The sequence below is a fragment of the Falco punctatus genome (genome assembly GCF_963210335.1).
Source record: "Falco punctatus genome assembly, chromosome: 5".
NCBI lineage: Eukaryota > Metazoa > Chordata > Aves > Falconiformes > Falconidae > Falco > Falco punctatus.
In genome coordinates this window covers 65,872,396-65,897,254 of record NC_137584.1, presented here as the reverse complement: position 1 = coordinate 65,897,254, position 24,859 = coordinate 65,872,396, and the positions used below count along the sequence as shown (strand labels likewise).

At 45.5% G+C, this 24,859-nt stretch overlaps 2 protein-coding genes across 4 annotated transcripts in view; both read left to right on the top strand.

The window, feature by feature from the left end:
- Positions 1-6,425, top strand: part of FIG4 (FIG4 phosphoinositide 5-phosphatase) — a 77,055-nt gene extending 70,630 nt beyond the window's left edge. For 2 of the 3 annotated variants that reach the window (XM_080388170.1, XM_080388171.1), the window contains one exon: positions 363-2,102. In XM_080388170.1, the coding sequence (XP_080244296.1) occupies positions 363-540 (178 nt within the window). In that variant the 3' untranslated portion in view covers positions 541-2,102. Of the gene's footprint in view, positions 1-362; positions 2,103-5,276 lie in introns of those variants that run through there. The other variant, XM_080388172.1, reaches the window with a different exon arrangement.
- A 6,298-nt stretch (positions 6,426-12,723) lies between these two features.
- The window catches only part of GPR6 (G protein-coupled receptor 6), a 31,513-nt gene continuing 19,377 nt past the window's right edge, over positions 12,724-24,859 (top strand). The window contains exon 1 of the mRNA XM_080388173.1: positions 12,724-24,859. This exon is cut by the window's right edge and continues 19,377 nt beyond it. The gene's annotated coding sequence lies outside the window, so the exon portion shown is untranslated.

Below are 24,859 nucleotides of genomic sequence, written 5' to 3'. Positions count from 1 at the left end.
CAATAAAGTTTTTCTATTATCTGCTATAATGCATGGCACAGATCTCTTTCAGCTTGGGTACTTACTGAAGGGTAGCAGATCTGAGGAAGGATGAAGAAATGAGGGCAGAGTGGAGGGAAGTGAGAAAGTATTCTGTAATGTGATTAGTGACAACTTACCTAATTACCCTACTTGGAAAGCTGGGTCTTATCAGGTCTGCAGTAGTGATAAAAATCTAGGTGAATGAATTATCTAGTGGGAAGTTGCCCTTTCATTGCCTCTCATGTATATTTCAAGGAAAAGAAATACTCTGGAAAATTCTTACCTAAAATTCCAAATATTCTGCATTTTTGTTGTTGTTGTGTTTGGTTTTTTTTTTCCAGAATACCCATCTCCTCCTTTTCTCAAGACAATATTTATGAAGTTCAGCCTCCAAGAGCTGACAGGAAATCTATAGAGATTTTTAATGCTCACATTCAGGCTGGAAGAGGAAACATGCAGCCCCTGGGAAAAGATGATTTCCTCATGTACAGAGAATACATTCGAAACAGATACATGTAAATACAGGCTGGATTCTCCTGTCAAGTCTACTGTACTGATAGGTCATAAAAATAATTTTAGAGAGTAAATCTAGTTTTGTTACTTTGCAGTAATAAATTTCTTACCTAACATTTCTATTTATTGTTCTTTACTATTACCCATGTACAGTATTGTGCTTTACAGGAAAAAAGTGATTTAATACCTGCTTTTCAACTAAAAGAGAAAGTGTATTTTAAGAGATGAAGTGAATAAAGAGCACCCACAGTCACTGAATAGTGTGTAGCAATTTATAGCAAAGAAAATATTGCATCTTTAGGTTTTTATATTGATTTCTTATATTGTTGTGTTTGCTAATAAAGCTGAAGTGATTAATACATAAAAATCAGAAAATAATAGTTTTCTTCCTCTTTGTTCCTTGACAGCAAACAATGTTTTTTTACAGCAAAATGTTTTCTGGTATTTCTTGAGATTTTTAGCAAACTGAGTGCTAAAATGACTGCTTGTAATTTGCTGCTTTCTTGAGCAAAATTGAAAAATGTGGTGTATGTTAAAATCTTGTGTCAAGACTAACAAACTTTGTAACCCTAATCTGTGTCAACGCTAATATCACTGGTGCTAGTAGCTACAGAATCTGTGCCACATGCAGGGTGAAGATGGCTTGTGATTAATTACCATGGACTTCTAGTAGGATTCTGAGGTGAACCACTTACTGACTGCATCTGCAAAGGAAGGAGTGCTCTCCACTTTACTAGGTTTAGACTCTCAGAGGGCGCAAACCCATCCTGCCATTTTTCTGTATGACAGGCGTTATCCTTTTTGCACCATACCCTTTCTATCCCTGTATTTGTGCTCCTGCAAAATGCTTTCAGGTTAAGCCCACAGCCTCCCAAGAAATCAGTATCGGTAAGTGACATATAAGAGACTGGATCAGCTAGGGTGGTCATGCAAGAGGAAGCAGTAGTTGGGTTGGGCAAGACTGAACATCATGCTCAGTGCTAGGTAAGAAGTAAAGAGGCAGCAGGTATCTGAATTAGGTTGTGTAATACAGGCTTGTGTTTAAAATATTATTTGCAATTACAAGCTAAAATTTCCAACAGTTTTCTAGCCCTTTGCCTTGAAGAATACTGACAGTATCAGCAGCATCCTTGACAAACTATGTTATTCCACAAGCTTGTACAGACCATATTTCAGAATTTTCTGGAATAACTGTTTTAGAGATGTCAGCCAACTGAATGTACTAGATGTAGAGAACATGTTTATGTTTATCGTAAATCGCTTGCAGGCAGCTGCTGCAGACTCTTGGCTGCATGCTGCAAACATGTTATTAATATGTTTGAATATTGTATGCAGTAAGTTGCACTTTCATTAGTAATTCACTGCAAGAAATTACACAGTGGGTAAAGGGAAAAGATAGAAGTTAGTGTGTTCCAGGGAGTGGCTTGTATGCAGTCAGTGAGAACACAGTACCTCAAGCTACCAAAACGTTTTGGTGTCCATTGTCTTTTGTTAATTGATTAATATTGTTTTGAGCTGAATGGATGTATTTTAGGAGATGCAAGAATGAAACGTCACTTTAGATAATATGTCTTGGCAACTGTCAGTCTTTTTTTCTCTTGGAAAAAAACTTACTGGATTCTTTTGTCCAATATGAAAAATAATTTGAAGAAATAAATTCTTGCTTTGGAAAAATGTAGAGCTGGAGTCCTTATCCTAATGAGGCAAATGCATGCTTTTCTTACTGCACTTAACCTATTGCAAATAATGTTTTTTAGATTATCACAGTCCTTATACTTCTGTTGTTCATAGATACTGGTAATTCGTAACATTTGTCCTTGAAAGCATGCCATGTAATCACAGATAAGGCAAAAGATGGTGCTTCTTTTTTCAGCCTCTAATGTTGCAAAATATAGGAATTGTAATTATTTTACAGCTGTAAGAGGAAAATATGTTCAGCCTTCAGAAATTCAAACACTCATCAGGAAAAGCAGATTAACGGGTTTTGTTTTTACAGTTCTGAGAGATGAATGACATCTCAGTCCATTATCTGTAATATAATGCTAGGCTTTTCAGTGTCTCTCTAAATGTGTCCCATGATGGTCCTGTTGTAGCATCCCCTTGAATCTTTTAGTATAGAATCATAGAATGGTTTGGGTTGAAGGGACCTTAAAAATCACCTAGTTCCAACCCCCCTGCCATGAGCTGGGAAACCTTCCAGGTTGCTCAAAACCCCATCCAGCCTGGCCTTGAACACTTCCAGGGATGGGGCATCCACACCTTCTCTGGGCAACCTGTTCCAGTGTCTTGCCACCCCCATAGTAAAGAATTTCTTCCCAACATCTAATCTAAATCTACTCTTTTTCAGTTTAAAGCCATTACCCCTTGTCCTATCGCTACCAGCCCTTCTAAAAAAATCCATCTCCAGCTTTCTTGTAGGTCACCTTTCCAGCAGTACTGGAAACCTGCTATGAGGTCTCCCTGGAGCCTTCCCTTCTCCACGCTGAACAACCCCAGCTCTCTCAGCCTGTCTTCATAGGAGAGGTGCCCCAGCCCTCTGATCATCTTCACGGCCCTCCTCTAGAGTTGCCCCAACAGGTCCCTGTCCTTCTTCCATTGGGGGCCCCAGAGCTGAATGCAGGGCTCCAGGTGGGGTCTCAGGAGACCTGAGTAGAGGGGAAGAATCACCTCCCTCGACCTGGTGGCCACACTTCTTTTGGCACAGCCCAGGATACGGTTGGCTTTCTGGGCTGCGAGTGCACACTGCTGGGTCACGTTGAGCTTCTCTTTAACCAGCATCCCCACATCCTTGTCTTCAGGGCTGCTCTCAATCCATTCTCCACCCAGCCTGTATCTGTGCTTGGGATTGTTCTGACCCACGTGCAGGACCTTGCACTTGGCCTTGTTGAACTTCATGAGGTTTGCATAGGCCTGCCTCTCAAGCCTGTCAGGGTCCCTCTGGATGTCAATCCTTCCCTCCAGTGCGCTGACCGCACCACACAGCCTGGTGTTGACAGCAAACTTGCTGACGGTGCACTCGATCCCACTGCCTGTGTTGCTGACAAAGTTGTCAAACAACACTGGACCCAGTACTGACCCATGAGGAACACCATTGTCATTGGTCTCCATTTGGACATTGAGCTGTTGACTACAGCTCTTTGAGTGTGACTGTCCAGCCAGTTCCTTATCCACTGAGTGGTCCATCAAATCCATGTCTCCCCAGTTTAGAATCAAGGAAGTGATGTGGGACAGCGTCAAAAGCTTTGCTTAAGTCCAGATAGATGATGTCAGTCATTCTTCCCTGATCTGTCAACGCTGTAACCCTGTCACAGACTACTAAATTTGTCAGGCATGACTTCTTAATGAAGCCATGTTGACTGTCACCAATCACCTCCTTATTTTCCATGTGCCTTAGCACAGTTTCCTTGATCTTGCCGGGCACTGAGGCGAGACTGACCATCCTGTAGTTCCCCAGGTCTTCCTTTCTTCCCTGTTTAAAAATGGGGGTTATGTTTCCCCTTTTCCAGTCTGTGGGAACTTCACTGGACTTCCCTGACTTCTCAAATATGATGGACAGTGGCATAGCCACTTCATCGGCCAGTTCCCTCAGGGCCCACAGACTCATCTCATTAGGTCCCATGGACTTGTGCACCTTCAGGTTCCTTGGATGATCTCGAACCTGATCTCCTATAGTGGGTGGTTCTTCATTTTCCCTGTCCCTGCCTTTGCCTTCTGCAACTTGGGTGGTGTGGCTGGAGCACTTGCTGGTGAACACCAAGGTGAAAAAGTCCTTGAGTACCTCAGCCTCGTAGTATGTATAACTGCTGCATGTTTCTTGTAGATGTTTATAGGGGTTTAAGCCACATGCATTACTTGATATGATAAGATGCTTGGGCATTAATATTCAGGTGATAGCTTGTATGATCTACCATCATTGTACTCTTGGCAGCTGCTAAGAATACTTCAGGGTGCTAATGTCAACCGTTTACTAGCTTTGTTTAAAAAAACAACACACACGCCAAGACTCCCAGCTTAACACTGACTGAATGACAAACTTTCAACTGTCTGAACAGAGCTGCTGCTTAATGCATATAAAGGGTTAATCTAAAAAGAAGATATGGTCATCACCCATCTAACAAGTTTGGTTGTACAAAAGACTCCAGAGATTCTGCCTCTGCATCTACCCACTTTATTCTGTTCTTGTGATAAGGTTCACTTCTCAGCCATGTTAGAAGTTCTGACTAGATGCATATATTTCCCTGTCAGAAGCTGAGGGGAAAGTGTGTAAAATAAGTATAAACACAAAAAGAATGAGCTGTGTTGGCTCTGAAGACTAACGTGGTGCTCTTTTTGACTCAGAAGTCCTAATTATTATCTTTACAATTAAACTGTATGGACAAATAAAATATTTCTGAGAAACGTGTTGAGTTTCCTCTGAAATATATTTAGTTTGTTTCAGTGTGTTTGAAGGTTACATTGAAATACAATACCAAAGCATACACCTGGAGAATAATGACTTTGTATTCTTTTCTTGTGGAGTCAGGAAGCACAAACATCGGATTAGGGCTCCATCATTTCTGAGCCAATGGTTCTTTGATGCCAATCCAACAGCTTGAGCTTTGTCCTGTGACCCTCTTCAGACTGATACTTGTGCCCTTAGGAGCAGTTATGCCCCAGCTCTTTCATTGGTACTTTTCCCTCCTTTTGAGTTTTGCTTCTGCTTGCAAAGCCCACTGACTTTTTGTTTGCTCATTCCTTTCCAGAGACACTCGGCTGTGGCCCTGAAACAGCATCCTTTTAACGTGCACACAGCCACAGCTACCAGAGGGAAACAGTGACAGAGCTGTACGTAGTTCTGGGATGACATTTGTGGCAGCTTTTTGTTTTGTTACTGAGTTTTTGAAGGTTTTACTCAGTCTCCCAGGATGTTCACTTTCATAGACTCAGGCCAGCCTTCACTTGTATAAACTCCAAAACATGTGACCTGTCAAATAGTCACATTTTACAGTAAGAGGAAATACCAGTTTCACTCAGGAGATCATTTCATTCTCCATAAGAGCTTCACCCTGTCGGTACTCCCTGAATAATTACACAGACAAGTCCAGTTCACCGGGGATAAAACGGTGCATATGCTATACTTCAACAGCTGCATGAGTGCTGAGGTATGTATACAGTATTGTACATTTGCTGGCATAGTTTAAATCCAAGTGATCACCTGGAGGCTAATGGGGAAAAAATATAATGTGCTGGGCTCCCAAATGCCTCCCTCTGTCTTCTAAATATTTTTTTAAAATCTAACTAAAGTTGTCTCTTTTGGTGGTGATTTAAAAGTAATGTAGAACTAGCACAATGTGATACAAAATATTAATGAAAAAATCCCACATTGAAATCACAACCCTTGCAAATATTGATAATCAGCAGTTCCCTACTGGAGGTCTTAAATCTCTGTGCTATACGGAAAATCATTAGAGCTGCTGATCTGTCTGCTAGCATCAAGTAAAAGAGTACTGAGAAAAGGCAAAGACAATGTTAAGCATTGCTATATATTTCTGAAGGAGCAATACATGCTTTTTGCCATATCTGATCCAAGGTTTGAATATAACATTTAAATTCCATTCTTTTGAATACATTCATCTGTGAAGAATAAAGAGATAACGTAATAAAGATCGGACAGGCGCACAGCATGTGATGAACCACCTTTGATGGTCCATTTGCATTTTCCCATTCTAGATGTAACCACTGTGCTGCTGGCACTAAAGCCCAGTGTGGTTTTTAGACATTACAAGAGCCACAGAGTACGCGTTTGTGATCGTCTTGCCATTTTTAGCACACATGTCCTCTCAAAAACCCCATGCCTTGAGAAAGCACTGTTATTTCATAGTCCCTGACAGCTTTGGTACTCTCTCTTTTTTTTTTTTTTTTTTTTTTTTTTTTTTAGGGTTATCTTTCATTATTCTATCCTTCCTATCCTATCCTTCTTTTTCTTCTGCTTTGTTGGTAGTTTGTTTGATTTCCCTCCCCCTTTCTTCTTCACCAGCTGTGGTTCAGAATCCTTTTTCTTACCCAGAACTGTGCTGCAAGTTGTAGTTTTCCCCCTATATCCATCTCTTCCTTTTGGAGCTTTCACTTGAAGGAAAACTCCATAAATTGTATCCTTCTATTGAAAAACCTTCATGCTTTCTCCAGCAACCCATATCCCTCCTTTTTTAAATGCAGGCTGTGCCATCCCCTGCCCAGCCCGATTTCCTACCCCCTGCGGTGGTGACAGACGCGCGTATTGTCTCTCCTGGGTTCTCTGCGCCTTGGTAACATATTCCTGAGAAGTGCTGCGCCTGGGTACAGGATGTTAGTGCTTGAACAGATTGCAGACATCACTTCAATCTTTTCCTCTAGAGAAAGCCAAGCGCAGCTCTGATTAAGAAAGTAAGAGAGCGATTGAAGCGATCCCCTCCGACTGCCTCTAGCCTTGCCACAGCAGCGCCCCGCACCCGCCGGGGGCCCAGGGCAGCGGGAGGCATTTTTTTGCTCGTACTCCCCAGCAAGCGGATCCGGCCCGTTGGAGCAAGCGGGTGTCGGCACACGCGTCACAGCTCACTGGTGCGTCCAGTGCGGGAGCCTGCAGCACCAAGCCCGGCTCAGGGGCTTCCACCCTGCTGGTCTTGACGCCCCTGCGCCCTCCCGGTGCCCCTGCCCCGACGCCAGCGGCAGGCCGGGCTGCGGGGCTGCGCGGGGGCTGAGTGAGCCGCCTGGGGGCTCGGGCCGGCCCTGCCTGCGGGGGGGGGGGGGGGGGGGCGGGGAGGGGCTGAGCCGCCCCAGCACCAGGGACAGGGACGGGGTCGGGGACAGCGCCCGCCGGGACCGGCGGCACGGGGGCACCGCGCGCGGGACACCGGGCCCCTCGCGGCTGCCCGGCTCCCCTGGGGCAGCATCCCGGTCCCACTACCCTCGGGGCGGGGAACAGCGGCCGGCCGGGCCGCTGCCGCCCTCAGCCCGGCCGCTGCCGCCCTCAGCCCGGCCGGCGGAGCGCGCTGTGCCGGCTCGGGACGGGGCGGGACGGGACGGGCGGCGCAGGGACGGGCGTCAGTAAAAGCTCCGGCTGAAAAGCAGCTTCGCATGCTTAGAATCAGCCCCCAGGACCTTCACCTGAGTGCTTTCCCAAAACATTTACTTCCGCCTGGTTCCTTAAAGCGTGTGTTGTCCTGTCGCAGGTATCTCGACTGAATAGGGTTAAAATGCCTCTGAAGACAGAAGAAAAAGCCGCTTACAGGCCGTGTTATTTATTCTTCTCAAGATAAGCAACACATGACTTTAACGCTGCGTCAGGAGCCATTTTTTTCTGTGGCACAGACCCTCCTGTGCAAACTGGAATTCACTCGTCACCCGCCCGCACCCTCCAGCACTAGCACATGCCACTGAGGTGACAGGCGACACTGTTGGTAGCTCACGCTGTGTTAGGTTCACAGAGGTGGCACTATCTTCGTCTGTCTACTGCAAAGGTTTGCTTCAGTATGCCCCCATCCAGATGTCGTTATCAACGTCATGTGTTGACCTGGTTTTGCAGAAATGCTAAGGTTTCAAATCCCACTGAAATTCAGATATTCTCCAAGCATACAGCCACTTTATTGCACAAATCCAAAATAATTCAGACCTGGGCTTCTGCTGGAAGATGCTTTAGAGTTGGGAAGAGAAATAAAAATGTAAAATAAATTAAAAAATACATATCCTAATGTTGACGCTCTTATGAATGCTACATTTACCTTGTCCTTTACCTTCCTGTTGGCATTTTTATTGTGTAAGCATTACTGTACTCTCTAAGTGAAAACCCGAACTTACTGCAAACCATGGGAGAAGCCATTAGTGCAGCCTTGCATGGCATTTATCCTGTTTCTTATGATTGCTGACAAACCTATGAGACAGCCCAGTAAATACTTACTGTAAACTTTACTGGTCCAAACAGCATTCCTAAATTACTATGCACAGCTTACATGCAGGGCTGTACTACAGCGGATACCTGTGTCCTGCCCTCTATATGCCTGTTGACACATTTGCCATCCTTGTTTGACATTGTTTGCTGTGATTAGCAAGGGATTTCCTTGGTGTTATATTGCTGCTGGAGATGATCTGTGGTGCTGGTTGGTAAAAAGTCTATTTATTTTTTTCTTTAGCCTTCTTCAGAAGTTTTTCCCTGCCAGGATGTTCAGGTGGGGCAATTTCATACTTCATACTACCTATCTGCCCAGCAGCCTTTTATGAGCCTTTGGCTGTTTTGTTGCTGCCCTGAGGAAGGCATTGTGCTAAATGCTGGAGCTCACCCGTCCTCTGCTGTTCTTAGGCTAGCCAGGAAGACGAGGTGCAGTTGAACTCACAGCATATACCAGCCCCTTGCATCATTTGCTGCAGGATCCCTCACTGTTGACCTGCCTGGCTCAGAATTATGGGACTGCCCTGCCCTGCTGAGAGGGGACCACTGGCAGCGCCTCCGCACCTCCTGCAGGAGCAAATGGCCTTTCATGAAGCTTTGTGATAAGCTCTCCCTAAGCATCGTCCTCTCTCCAAATGCAAGCAACGGGGGCCAAGCCAAGTACAGCCCATGTCTGTAACTCCTGCCTGCAAGCTGCCTAACGCAGGCTCCGCAGGCTTCTGACCGCCCACCCTGGCACATGCAAGTGGTGTTGCTTTGCTAATGGAGACTTGTGGGGTGAGTGATACTGTGGTTTTTCCTGATGAGTGGGAACTGCCCATATGAAGGTAAAATTATGTTTTTTGCTAAACCTGCAATCCTGATTTCCCTTTGGGGGTTTTGTTTGCCTGTTACTAATATATTTGAAATTAGTATACATGAATCACTAGTTGCATATTTAATTTAGGGATTTTCTGCCTCAATAATGGTTGACTCTGAAATTACCTAAACTGCACTGAAACCCTCGATGGTGCCTATGGAAAGTAGCATGACTACGTGTTACAGCACTCTCCAAACTATCATACTGTGACAAGGTCTTTTACCATCTCATACCAGCATACTCTTCATGTGAGTCCTTCTGCTGCCTTCTTATGTCTTCTCATCTCTCCTCTCCCAGAGCATGCATTCTTTACTTCTTCCTCTCCCCTTCTCTTCCTCTGCTGCTCTCTCTTCACTGGCTCTCAACCACTTAACTTAACCAGCCACACCTGCACCTTATCTACATCGGCCAACTCGCGGCCCCTGAAGCCAGCCCACAGTTGTATATTATCAATGCTAATTAACCCAGCTTCATTCCACTACAACTATACAAAGTCTGAAGGGCACTGTCCCATTTGCAGGTGTATAGCAATTGGTTGGACTACAGGTATATAACACCAACCCACCCTGGCAGATACTGTGATCACCACCTAATCCTGTTGAATCCCAACTATCCCAGTTAAGTTATTGTTTGCTGGTGAACAGTTGTTAAGTATCTAGTGAAGATTTGCTCACCTTGCATTTTATTCTGTATAATTAAAAAAACCCCCACACTGTCAACAACAACTGAAGAACTCAAGCAGCAGCAGCCCAGAACGGCAGGAAGCTTAGATGGGCACTGTCAGGATGCTGGAGATGGATGTGCAGATTTCTAACAGCAGACCTGCTTCTTTTTGTCACCAGCCTATGAATGGATTGTATCTGAAGTTCTGCAAAAGCCCTTTCCACTTTTCCTGGCATTTCTGATTCAAGTGGCCCAAAACAATAATTCAACTGTGGTAAAAACCTAACTCAGTGTTAGTCTAATAGTATTACAAAGGTGCTAAGAGAGCAGTGTATGCACAGGTGGTTTTCTACACTGTATTTCTAATACTTTTTCTTGCTTATTTTATTACTGCTGTAGTCAAAGTTGCCATCAATGAGTCAGTTCAATTTTCCTTAGTTTGTTTAATTTTCTACATACTTTCCTGGAACTACAGTGTGGATCATGTAGGAAGGAGGGGAAAGGAAAAGGAGAAACTAAGGAAAATGGTAAGATTTCGACTCTCAGTCAAATTTAAACCCATCTCATTCCATGCAGACATTCTCCATGCCCAGAAATACCATAACTTCTCCCATAATAACTGTAAGTGTTCTGTGCCACTCTCTTGCCAGGTTTTCCCCTAATCAAACTATTATCAGACTCAGGTGCTTAAAAGTCCAAGCTATGAAGCCTGATGCTGGGCTTAAGTCTCTGCGCTCTGTTTTAAGAGGCTTTGCCTTCCTCCTCCACAGCTTACAAGCACGTTTCGTAGGACCGTGAATTCTGTGCTCAGCAAGAGAGGGAAAACTCAGTGAAACCTCTCCTAATAGAGGCAGAATTTTTAGGAGGAGCTAGACCTGTCATCTGGTAGAGAATCCTTTTTCAGCAAAACTCTGATAACCTTTCCTCAGAATGGCTTAAGTGAACTTTTCAGGTATTGTTGGAAGAAGGGTTCGCCGGAGTCAAGAAGACGCTCAATATGAGTTATGCATCTTGCTCAACTTTATTAGTTTCTAACACTACTTATACAGAACCGATACACATGCGTATTCGTAAAGCAGAAATATAATTGGTTAGTAGTCTCTAAACACGCGCGGTTCTCACACCCCTAATTATCATGACTAAAATAAGCATTCTATCCATGTAGCTAATTGTGTTGCTGTGCTTCAGCCTTGTAGTTTGTTACTCCCTATTTTCCCATACCGGTCCCCATCTTTCTTGGCCCTGCACCTGCTTTCCCAGCAGCTGTAGCTTGTTACAGCCACGGCCTGTTGGCACAACATCATTACTTGGTCTCAGGATTCAAGAGTAGCTCAAGGCTACCTTTCTTGTTAACTTCAGCACAGCAACTTCAGTACAATTCTGATTACAGGCCTATTCTAATACCAGGCCTGGATTGTGCAGATCTTCAGCGATTCTAAGGCCACGCTTCTGCAGCCATTCTTCTACAAGGTATTTTTCCTTTTACTCTCCCTTCTCTCCCCATAAATCACAGTCCCTTACAGTGGACTTAATATCAGGGGTGAGCAAGAGCTAGCATGCATCTCAGTGAGACAAATGGAAAAGGAAAAAGGCAAATAAGGGAAGAGCCAGAGTTTTCTGGGTGAGAATAGAGGGTTGGACCTCAGTAAGGTGTATTTGAACTACCAAGCTGATGTACAAGGAAGAATAGATTGCTGGGGAGGCCATAATTTAGTTGCTAGGAACTGCTGAAGAGCTGTGCCTGAGCCTGGGCACATGCACATCGTCTGCTTTCACGTTGTCAGGCAAGTGGGTAGGTTGACATTACAAAGCCGGAGCACACCGTGTCGCAGAGCCCCAGCTGAGCATGCGAGCATGGGTCCAACAGGCACAGAGACACGTGGAGCGAAGGGCTTGTGCCATGGCAGGGAGGAGGCTGGGGCACAGCACGTGTAAGACAAGCAGCAAGCCTGCAGTTGAGACATACCCCATACCCACATGAACCCCGATGGGAGTCACAGCAGTCATTTGGAAGATACATGTGCCAAGTCTAATTTGAATTTCCAAAGGTCACATTTGTCATTCTGGGTGTACCAGCATTCTCGTTAACAAGTGTCTCCAGCTGGTCCTGTGCAATGGCCTCAGGACATGCTGTTGTAACCAAGCATGCGGCACAGGGCGACTACAGAGGCCTCGGGCTCATCTACTCTGCTCTCTGCTTAAGGAGTGTCACAGGAGAGGGGGCTTGTGCCAAACACGCTACATTTGTGACCAGGTTTTGACCTAGCAGGCATGAAATACGTAGAGCCGCTTTCTGGATGTGTAGGCTGGTCTGTAGCACCACCTGATTGAAGCCTATCTTACCTGATGGCAGTGACACCAAAGCCAGGTAGGCTCCAAATAGAGAAGTGGGCTTCCAGAGGTGGGTCAGCTCACCCGCCTTAGGGCAGGATGAGTTACCCCTCTGCAGGTGCTTATTTCTCCCCACTGTGCCACCTCGGAGGAACCTACACAATTGGCTTAGCCAAGACACCTGCATTTAAAAAACTACAATTAGATGAGTGCCTTGGTAGCCTTCATAAAACCTGCCAGAGCTGTGAGGTAAGTGACCAGAGCTATAACATTATAGTTGGCAATGGGTCCCTTACAAGATGATTTTATAGTTTTAACCTCTGTCTCAACCACTCCAGACACAGGCAGGCACACCTCTGGTGCAGTGCTTCTCTAAAATAAGGGCATATGCTGCCTCAAGGCTAGCCCTTGGTGTCAGGAGTCCCATCTACAGCCGGTGCAAAGAATGGGCTGCGCAGGGTCAGCAGAGCTTGTCAATCATCAGTGGCTTTGGCCAAAACAGGACTTGCCTGTGTCTCCATTGCTGACAGGTTGTGGTCACCTCTCTACCCATGTCAGGAGCCTCATCCAGGGACCAACCCTCCCTGACTCCTCTGAGGCTTGCAAAGCTTAGCTCTGCTTCTCCTCTGCCTGCTGCCAGTGTGTTCACCATCTGCTGCCTTGGCTTGGATCTCTGATGAACATTATGTTATGGAATGGGTTTTCCAGTAACATTTATACCATTAGAAAGTCCACAGACCCATCCACTTCCCACTCATTAAATGCTTTTTCTTCAAAGGCTGGGTTTGGATAGTGTTAGCTTGCACTGCAGCCTGCTGAGCAAAAGCCACACACTCCCCTCGGGGAGCTTCATTCTGCCCAAAGCACAGAAGTGTCCACAGCCCCAAGATAAAGCTACCTGCTTTTTTTGATCAGAAGTAATTAGTCACAACCAGGAATCTTCACTTATCTGCCATATGAATACTACCTGAGCCCTCATCTACCTCCTGTATCCTGCTTTCAGATGTTCAATACCGTATGTGTCCAACAGATCACTGAATCTGCTGGTCTGTTTTAATCATCACCGCTCATCTCCTCCGTGCTCCCCGTTACTAAATGCTGGCTGCAGAGCATACTATGGTAGCACAAATACCGCACTGGTTTGGTTGTTTCCAGATGGGCCCTTTACATTCTTTTTCTTACAACTTCTAACTTACAGACACCTGTTTCACCTGCTTTCATTCTACATATCCTTGCCAGTGCTGATTTTTTAAATCATTCGGCACATCTTGAGCATCATGGGTCCGAGCACAGGGCCACACTTCCTGCTCTGAGTAATCATAAAATTGCCCTTCACTTTTCCAGCTCTGTAGTTGCAGATGTGAAGCTGAGGACTTTAGTCAAGGAAGTGTTTCTTGCTAATTCTTCCTCTAGGCATTTGCTTCTTCATTGTTGTTTCTGGACTGCAGATTTGGGATGACTTGGAACTACATGTCTCTGTTTATATCCCCTAATATTTTCCTTCTGTTTCATTTTTTTTTTTTCCTCAGCAGACACTCAGTGATTTTGCTATTAGCTGTGCCTGTAGAAATAGAGGCTGCAGTTCATAAAGGCAGTTAACACCCTTTCCGTGCTCTCAACAAGTTGTCACTGGCTGAAATTGCAGCATGGTCCAAGTGCTGAGGGTGCGGTCCCAAAATACCCCTCTAGGGTCACTTCATCACATCCTTATAAGAGAAAAGGCTATTCAGAAAAAAGCAAACACAAAATGTCTCTTTTCCCACTTGAACTTCACCAAAGACTCATCTCTTGCAATTGCCTCACCTCTCTCCTGCTGCCACCTGAGATCTCTGACAGCACCTCACCCCCATGCACATGCAGATGGACCCGCTTGCCCAGTCCTGCAGAAGATGGATTCATCTTCCTTCATCTTCATGTTCCATCCAGAGATAGGAACATTCCCAGATCCCACCTATCTTCTCAACAGCATAAATGTGTTTCAGACTGAGCATCTCTGCTCAACTGTACCTCAACAGATGTGGACCAGCCTGAGCTGGCTTGTGTTTTGATCACAGCAGGAGGCGGGAGGCATTTTGACAGAGCATCACTTTTTCCACAGAATCCCCTGAAGCTGCATGGGTTCGTATTTGGTTAGAGGGTAAGTTTTCCAGTGCAAAATAAAAATACTAATAGAACACTGTCAGTACTACAAAGTGTCAGTACTACAAAGTATGAATTTTTTCAAAGGAATCACTTAACTTGAGCTGATTATTAGATTAGTCTGCAAATCCTCCGAAAAATATTTATCTCGATGTAAGTGCTATGACTTCAGGAAGGATAGACATGCATTCTTCATAAGCATAAGATGCTTTTCAGCTTCTAATTATGGAGAAATCACAAGCACTCCTAAAAAGAAATTAACGTGCTTTGACATTTGGATGTAATGAATATTTCTTTATTTCTTAGTTCCTTTCTTTTTCACTGGGGAAAAAAAAATAAAAAATAAAGATTTGCCAATGCTTTTCTTGTCAGTGCTGTGATTTGAGAACATAGGTTTGCACTCAGCTTAGCGTCACTTTGCATGTTGACCTGCTTGTAACTCAACAACTGTATGGCCGGGAGCACAAGTAGGAAGCCTCCAGTTCTCATCTATGCCGAGAGCTGGTCCCAGGGTTTTGTGTTCTCAGCCTTATCCTGCTTCGAGGGGCCGTAGTGCAGTGTCATGCCAGGCACTTGCTCTTTTAATCCTAACTTCAAGGCTGTAAGCATCCTCTTTGCTGACAGTCTGCTTTTTGCCAACATGGCTAAGCTTCCTTGCACTCAACTTCTCTCACTCCCTTTTCCCTCCTCGCCTTTGCAGCCGTTTGTTCATGCTGGCATGCCATGCTCCATGGGCTCCATCTCAGATAGTCTTCCAATAACCTCAACGGGTTTCTGGAGTTTTGCTGCTCTCTTTAACGTGCCTAAAAGCTGTTGCTCTCACTTCAGTCCAGGCAGAACATCCTTCATTTCAAATGACACCAATATGAAGGGAGGTGCCTGTTGCTTCAGCTGAAAAGACTGCAGTGGAGTTTTGGCTCTGGAAACAGGATGGCAGAAGGGAAGTGTGCACACAGCTTTTTCTCTGCTTCGTCGATAAGAACTCATTTTCAAGGACATTGATACCTAGGGCCAGGTCTTTCTCACATGGAGCTTTGTGGGAATATTGCTTTGAGTTCAGTGGAAATAGCATCAGGCCTGAAAGGTGAGCATAAGAACTTTCTAAAACCTGTGGTATGTGGGTAGAATTATGCCATACTGTATACATGCAGTATTTCCCTCACATCGTCCAGCAGCACCACATTTAACAGCAGTGAGGTTATGGTTTAACCAGGGGCATCATTCCAGCGACATCCTGAAGATTCCCTGGACTATAGAAGTCTTTCGTTGGCTGTAAGAGCATTGATCTTTCAACCTACGTTAAGCAAGAATAACTGAAAGAATACATTGCAAATCCTGCATTTCATTTACTTAGTACTGTAGCCCATGGGAAGGACTCACATTGGAGCAGTTCATGGAGAACTGTCTCTCGTGGGAGGGACCCCATGATGGAGCAGGGGAAGAGTGTGAGGAGCCCTGTCCCTGAGGGGGAAGGAGCGGCAGGAACGTGTGATGGACTGACCACAGCCCCCATTCCCTGTCCCCCTGCGCTGCTCAGGGGGAGGAGGCAGAGGGCTCAGGAATGAAGTTGAGCCTGGGAAGAAGGGAGGGGTGGGGGAAAGGTGTTTTAAGATTTGGGTTTTATTTGCCATTATCCTACTCTGCTTTGAATGGTAAGAAATTAAACTCATTTCCCCAAGTCAAGTCTGTTTTGCCCATGACGGTAATTGGTGAGTGATCTCCCCCTGCCCTTATCTCGACCCAGGAGCCTTTTGTTGTATTTTCTCTCCCCTGCCCAGCTGAGGAGGGGAGGGATGGAGCGGCTTCGGTGGGCATCTGGTATCCAGCCAGGGTCAACCCACCACAGTGGAAATGTCAGTAAAAGCCAGGATGAAATAGTCCAGGTTATGGAGGAATCATCAAGAGTTAATGAGAGAAATTATATTTATTTTTTAAGATTGTGCAATCAGAAAGCACTGACTTGCATTTGGTTTGAATTTTGAGTGGTTTGGCTTACTTTCACTTATTTTGAGCTGCAAATATGCCTAATCTAGACTGTTTGTCCTGCAGAATCTGACACATTATCCATCATACATCGTACATGGTGCACACAGGCGTAACAATTACCAGAGCATGCAACCCGTCACAGCCCCTGTGCATTTCCCTCTGAAAATGTGTCCCAGGAATCATGCGCATTTATGAAACACTTAGAGGCAGGTGCACCTCAGGCTATGGTTGTGTTTCCCGTTTTTCTTCTCAGTGTCAGCAGAGGTGGCAGTCACATCTACTACGCTTCCTTGACCATTTCCAGAATCCTGGTTTTGGTTGCTACATCTTTGCTGAACTTCACTGTTTGGGCTGTCATGGCAATGCAGCAAGAAACTCAGAGCTCCTGTTGTTTTCATGCCATCCCTTCAACGTATGTTACTGTCTGCTATAAGGAAGACAGGGTCCAGCCTTTATATATATACATAATGTATATATATATATATAAAATATTATTTATAATGTAATGTGATGTGATTTAATATGATACCATATAATATAATGTTTTTAAATATATTTATATAATTATAACCCAAAGTAGATAAGCGATATTGTTTGCCTTAGCACACCTAGGAGAGGAGCCAGATGGGCAGCCTTTCAATACAAGAGTTTTGTTTGTTCATTTGGGCAATTCTTGCATCATTGCTGGGAAGGGGAAAAAAAAAAAAAGGAATTTTAAGATTTCACACCTGTCTTTCAACCTTGATTAGGATCCTGAGGGCTCTGAACTATGGGCTTTTTGTCCATGGCTGCTTAAATACTTACAAACAAGCATGTGCTGAAGTGCTTTGCTGACGGAGGGCCAGAGCATTTGGCAGCCTGGGCTGAGCCCTCTCCCTCTCCACTCTGCCAGGCACAGTGCTGGCGGGGAAGGAGCTCAGCTATGTCCTTCAGTCATAACTATTTTTAAAAGTGCAAGGGAGGGGAGAGAATGAAACCAAACCAACTGACAGACAATGGGAACACCTCGAAGGAGGACTTCTATCACTTTTATCCTCCTCTGACCATCTTTACATCCTAGCAATTACATTGATTTCCATGGCTGCTCTTTGACATGTGCTTAGCAACCGTGGCCATGACTAAAAGCAGTGTATACGGTCATAGATTTTTCATAAGGTCAGTAAAAAGTACAGTACAAACTGACTGAAAGTAACTTGAAGATGACTACGGGGAAGTCCAAAATCCTTTGGAACTCCAAAGAACCAGACTACAGGGCTGACAGCCTGTAGTTGGCCATATCTTTTTCTTCATACCTGCCTTGAATCTTGTTTAGATGGAAGAAGGGAATTTGACGATTTGGCCATCGCAAGCAACATCCAGGACACACAGCAGCTGTGGCTGGCACAGGTTGGGTTCCCTGCACATGACACATGTATTTCTGAGGGTGATTTCACAGGTAGAGGCAAGAGGACTACCATGTGCAGACCACAAAGACGTTTAACGCAACGTGCAGTGTACAACGATAGCTTGAAGTGACAGGAGCATCAAAAACCCACCTCTGCAGCTGCTTCTGACTGCAGCAAATACACATTTGGACATTATCAGGATTTCTACACACACCACCACTACCACCACCCAGCAGGGGATTGAGCAACAGATCAAGATTTCACCTGCATTAAAGTGAGGGATTGGACCACGAAGGTCTGGTTTCTCCAAGCTGACAATATGAACAGATTTTGAAGTCTGGTGCTTGAAATACTGTCCTGGTACTATAAGCAGAGAAGGGGGTGCACTGGCATCCCTGGAAATAAGGCATGGTTGCCTGTGAAGGGCTGTCAAGGAAGGTGCTGTCAGCATCATTGGAGCAGGGAGTGTTTCGTGGGCCTGCAGTGATCTAATAGAAGGGAACAAATGACCCGAATCAGCATTTAATAGGTTTATTCAGCATCTTTTGAACACAGCTGCCCTATTGCTGCATTTTTTTTCCACAGACCTGGAAATAATAGCCTTTATTTATGTGTTTATATTCAGCCATATCAGCACTGCATGTTCCAGCTTTAAGGCTTTGAAAGGGGTATTTGATAGGAGATGATTATTTGCTAAGCCATCAGGTTTGAAAGTAAAATTTTGGAAATAGCCATGGCCAGAGCTGTTTATTAAAACTGAACTGCAAACAGCTTTTTAAAACTCACCAGCTTTGCATTTTCACTGTATGATGCCTCATATTCATCAGGAACTGAGCTAATTTCTGAGCACTGATGTCCTCAGTTCTTGATGTCCAGCAAATTAATTGTTTGGGTTTTTAAGGCATCACACCTGTGACCTTGTAAGACTCAAGCATATCTAGGAAACAATAATATCATAAACTATATCATGATGGTTACAAATGGGTCTCCCTTTTGAATCCTGCATACGCTAACAGTCAAGTAGTCGAAAATAAAGTATATTTGGTTGTATTTTGGTGCTAAAAATAAATGACTGTGTAATGAAAGGCATTGTAGGTAGCAGTAAATTAATGCTAACTAATTAAAATACATTCTTAAATTCTTCAGCTTGGATTTTTGGTGACTCATCCAGTGTCTTTCTCTCTGTATGCAGATATTTTTTGAGGATGGATGAATTTCAAGTATTAAAATCTCAATTTAGACAGGACAAAAAATGTAACAGCAGGTTAGGGAAGTGACTAAAATAAAGGTAAACTTATATCAGCCACTTCGATGAAAATGGTTCCTTCTCTTCTGCCTCAGCATCTTGACACCCTGCTCTTACAAGATAAGGGGGTGGCAGCCATGGCTGGGACAAGCTGCTTTTTCTCCTGCGCTGTTGAGTGAGGATTTGCAGCTCTCTCCTCCTGGTGCAGTCTGTGCTACCCGACCCAGTGACCATGTCATGCATCATGACTAAAGCCCACTGAAAAGCTGCACTGGGATAGCTACATCCCCAAAATCTCTGTTCCCTGTGCCTTTGTGTGGTTGCTTGGATAGCTGGCATTCATGGTGCAGACCTGCCAGACTGATGATCCGGTGCCTGCTTCTGTGTTAAACAAACAGTTTATTAACACTTCTTGGTCTGCAATACGGGGACTGAAGTTTTAAAACCATAAATGGTACAGAGACTGAGAGTCCACACCACAGTGCGCTGAAAGCAATGGTGCCTGTGAGGGGTCCTGCTGGTATGGCACAGAGTTATTCTATGAAGTGTCTTGGGTGTTCAGATTCACCCCACATCTCTTCCTCCTTCCCCACAGTCCCCGAACGATCAGAAATATTCTGGATATCTTGAGCTGCAAAGCAGTCGAAGCTGGCTTTTCTGCAGAACTTTGCAAACTGACGAGGTGTGATCCGTGGGAGCTCTGCGGCCCCCGGGCACGGCGTGAGTCTGGGGGGGGGGGAGGGGGGGCAGCGGGGGGGCTGCCTCCTTTGCCACCTGGTTGCTCTGGTGCTCACTGCTGCAGGGAAGTGTGGTTTTAAAGACACTGTAGGGCACCCGCCATCTGTAGAGCCCTTCTTTACAATCCTTCCAGTGAAATAAGTGCAGAGAGGTGGCTCTCACAGCCTTTCCACGGGCAGGAGCAAGCTGGTTCGTGTTATCTGGCAGCAGTGAGAGGCGCAGCCTGCTTGCTCCGTGGCCAGCACAGCACCCAACTCTGTCGTCTCTGCTCAGCCCAGTGCTGAGGGATTTTTGGCTTGTTAGTGCCATGTCTGAGAGTTACAGCCTCCAAGGCCACATCTTGTTCACTGAAATGTGTGGTCCTTCAGTTAAATGCACTTTATTTAAGATCTGTCTTGGTATCAATCATTGCCATCGCTGGGTGCTGAGCTCCCCACAAGCCACAGGCATGCCAGCCCTGTTGCTAGCGCACTGACATGGGTCTGTGATCCAGAGGTAGGACCTACCCAGACATATCTCAATGCAAGATCACCTTCCACCTGGGAAAAACCTGTGCTGCTTCCTATCCTTGAGACTACATCCTGCAAATAAAATCTCAGACTTATTCGTGCCACATCTCAGCCACCGGACCAGAGGCTTGCAAAGGGCATGCACCCTTCTGACACCCTCCCTGTCTTCTCCTGCCAATTCACTCACTGCATTTCTTTTTATAGCTGTGCTTTTTATCACCTACCTGCCTCTGTCTTGCCAAGGGCTGTTAGCCATGGGGTCTGATGTCTCTTGGCTTGCTGTTGCCTGGATGGAGAACAAGTCATCTCTGTAGAGGCATTTCAGGCAATTCTTTGAAAACACAGAGGCAGCAGAGCACAGGCTCCCTCCACCAAGGTGAGGGTGGTAGGGGAGAAACCCCAGAGCCTGTGGCCCCTGTCACTCTTCCCTCTCCTCTGGTACATACAAAGCAATGTAGTATGAGTGAAGGATGAAATCTCTGTGTATGGCCATGCTTCTGGCACTGGTTTTCCATCTGCAGCAGGCTTCCAAGCATCAGCTCCTGCATTTGGAGAGGTCCAAGAAGGTAAAAGCCCATGTCCATGAGGAAACAGAAGGGTTTATTGTGCCAGTCACCTTTGCATCACATTCCTCCCCTTGCTCAGCAACGGTGTTTTCCTCTCCAGTCACTCAACTGTTCACTTCCAAGATTCTTTACAGGTCCCTGGTGCTGCATGAGAAAGGAATAAAAGTGAATTTGGGTGGTTATAAATGGAGGCATCTAATGCAACCCATGAGAGCATTGTTGGACCATCAGCTCTGACAACGCTCAGATACATAGTAGAGGTGTGTATCCCCAGTACTAGATTAGATCATTCAGATCACTCATTGGGTAGAGTAAAAAAATATTTGTGTTTTAACTGTGAGTATTGTTGGAGAAAGCTGAGAGATGGTTAAAGAAAACACCACTGGAAGTCTATCAGTGCCACCCACACACAAAACAATCCTATGCTAGACTGTGACATTGTACATGAACTCAAAAACAGCAATGAGGAGGTCAGTAAAAACGCTCTAAGGGATGCTCCCCAGAGAGTGAGCTTCACATCTTTTTCAAGCCAGACCTTGAAATTTTCCCTCACTCCCATAGTAGGGCAGCAGCTGGGCACAGCACAGGGATGTGTGGGAATGCAGGCGTGGCTCATCTCTTATATTGTACTGGGATGCTTTCAGATAAATTAACAAAGATAAATTTTTAATTTTTTCACCTTGAGAGTGCAAACTGATTTAGAAAGTTGTCTGACCTTGATGACCTATAATATGCCTTCAACTGGAGATGAACTCTGACCTTTTGGACATTTTAAAATGAACATTTGTATGCCCTTAGACAATAAACACAAGCAAAGCCATGTTAGTGTTTTAAATGTCAAAAAGATAGGGGAGCATCGTTTTCAGAGAGCTCTTACAAAGCAGCTGTTTTTTTACAGCTTTTGACTCCCACGAAAGATTCAGAAGTGTTTCTGAACAATTTAGCTTAAATACCAAAGTTTCTAAACAATTTGCTCAGGGAATGGTATCTGAGAATAAACGGTGTTGTCCTTACCACCAACAAAGAGCCCTTTGTGAGATATTTTAATGTACAGTACTAGTGTTTTAACATGCAAAAAGAGGCTAGGCTCTACCTGAAGTTTATTTGGCTAATGTGTAAATGCAAATAGCAGGAGGGCAATAAACAAGAAGTGCTCTGGGGCTTATGGAACTCTCTGACTCATGTTTTATGATACAAAGGTTGTCCAAAAGCCACTGGCACTGGGCTGAAGTAGACATAACACTGTGAAGCTCAGTGCACAGCATCCTCCCACAGTGCAAAGGCAACTCAGGACAGGACAGAAGTGCCGCTGCTAACGCTCTCCTCTGCGGGCAGCAGGTGTAGAGTGGGGCTTTGCCCCTGCCTGGCACTGCCTGTGCTGCGAGCAATGCCCCGTGGGTGGGCAATGAGCACAGGGCTCCTCCAGCCCCTGGCTGACGGGGCTCCCACTCCCAGCTGTGTCACTGCTGTAGGGCTGGACCCCGCTGCCGTAGGGCTGTGCTGCTGAGTTTGTTTTGGCTGGTCTGTCAGCTTTGGGGTCTGTGCCTGTATCGTGAAAATCAGTATCTTGCAGTCATCATGACCCTCATGTACAAAGCTGATTTCTCAAAGGGATTTTCTTGAAGAGCTGGACTTGCTCATTTTCCTTTTCTGTGTGTGTGCACACGGTGTGCAGGTGTGTGAGTGTATGTGCATGCATATAAATAAGGCCTAATAATATCATTAAACTAATCCCGTTTGTTGCTATGGGAACACACACTTACTATTGCACCAAGCGTGTGCAGCAGAGGTAGGTGATCAGGCCAACATCAGACCAGATCTTTGGGCTTATCTTCTAACATGTTTTCTTTTTCAAAGCAGACTGGGGCAAAAAATTAGACCAGAGTGCCTGAAGCCCGGAGGTGCAAATCAGGAACTGGTGATCTTTTCCCAATTTGCAAACAAACCAGTCTTCACACCTAATATTAGCAAGCCCCACCTGGCATGCCAGCCTGCTCCTGGGGCTGGTTCCCAAGGAGATGAGTGGTGGGCTGGCAGGGTGGCAGGGCAGGCAGCACAAAGCATCTGCCCTTTCAACACCTCTCACCCATTCATTGGGTTGGGGGAGAAAAAAATGAGCCCCAAAAAACCACCCGAGGAGCAGAGGCTTGCAGGGTGGCTAAGGATCCTGAAGTCACACTCGTTCATGCCAGGTGGGGTTTGCCTCTGGACTATGAGTGCTCTCAAATCAGTGTCCCAATGCTGGATGCCAAACATGCAGACAACTGTCACCCACCAATGGGCATTGTTTTGGAGGCATCGTGGTCCAAAATGTCTGGTGGTGAGGAGCCCTCTGCCCTGATCACCACCCACGGTGACAAGGTGCTGGGAGGTCACACAGCAGCACTCGGCTTCCTCCTGCCCCATTTGCAGCATGGAGAGTGTATTTACCCATAACTTCCCTGGCAGAGCCATACCGCTGTCTCCCTGTAACACACAGGTTACAGCCCTCTTGCTGAGATGGGCAGGTCACCTCAGGGACATTTTCCTCCTTCCCATGGTCACAGCAGGACTACAAGTCCTCTGAAGGGAAGGACCTTTTCTCCTTCCTTTCTTTCAATTTCTAGTCCAAATTGAAATTTTGAGCGTGGTGCAGCCCACATCCAGCAAGGAGCCCCTGCCCCATACAGGCAGCCTGGGCTGGAGCGGGGACATCAGTTGGCACTCTGCCGCTGCCGGCTGTGGGATAGCTGTGGGGACAGCTTTGATCTCAGTGGTGTTCCCTGCTCTGCCTGTCCCCACTATGGCAAGTCGAGAAGGTATTAGTGTGCTTGAAAGAGGCTTGGGGCTTTTAGGGCTTTTAACATTCCTTATCACTTGTTTTCAAAATCATGTTTCATTACACTGGGTTTACTACTCTCTTTACAGCCTCTTTACAACCTTATTACAATCTTACTGAAGATTGTAAAGGCTCTGACACAGAGCCATGCCGTGCAATCTCCCCAAGAGCATGCTTCAGAGAGTAACCAACAGCTTGAATGCAGAAGTAATGTGAGTGAAAATACACAGTGAACAGAAGAGCAGCTCTGCCAGGTCTCTGTTTGACTTGTGCTGGGGTGGAGTTGCAGGCAAGGTGTCAGCTGGACAAGACTGTATCATAGTGTTGAGAACGATGAGGAAGAGACAGAGCTGGATGGATTTGGGCATGTTGCTACTTCCAGGCAATCAGACAAGCAGCAAACAACCAGTTATCTGCTCACAAAATGCAGTTAACCCCTGGCTCAGTCTCAGGCCAACAAGGTCTGACATGTTTCGGCTCTGGCTCCCATCTTGTTTCGTTTTGCTTTGCTTTTTTTCATTTCCACAGTGCTTCAGACAAGGAGGGACCAGCAGTATGAGCTCACTTGATGTGTGCTGCACCCTGCGGTCAGCCTGAGGAGCTCAGCCTTCAGCAGGGGGAAGCGGTGGTGACCTCCATGAGCTCCATGCATCCCTCAGTCCCTTGTAACAGCAGGGGATTGACAAAGGAAGATGAACCCAGTATGCAAACCACATCCTCACAATCAGACGTGAGGCTATGACAGCCTAGAGCTGCTGGCCAGGACCAGCTTTTGGGGTGAAAAGGAAGAAAAGGAAAACCTTTGCTGTCACATCACAGGACACGGGTGGCCAATATCTTAGATATTTGAGAGGAAGGTGAAAAAGCACCTTGATAATGATTACAATAATAAAAGGATGAAGCCAGCTGTTCAGTAGGGAAAAACAATTCCTTAAGACTATGTTTTGGAGGAAAACAACCTGCAATATCCTTGCAGGCAAGCAGCTGAGACATTGATGCATGAGGTCTGAAGACTATTGCCTTAATGCAGAAACACAGAGCCCTGCAGAAAGGTGTGAAGCATCTCAAGAACTAGAAGGACCCTCCACCCCAATACAGACACCCATGCTCATCCGATTTAATCCTACCCATCCTTCCACACTCCTTAGTGCCTGGCTTATCACATACCTTTAAAATTATTACTAA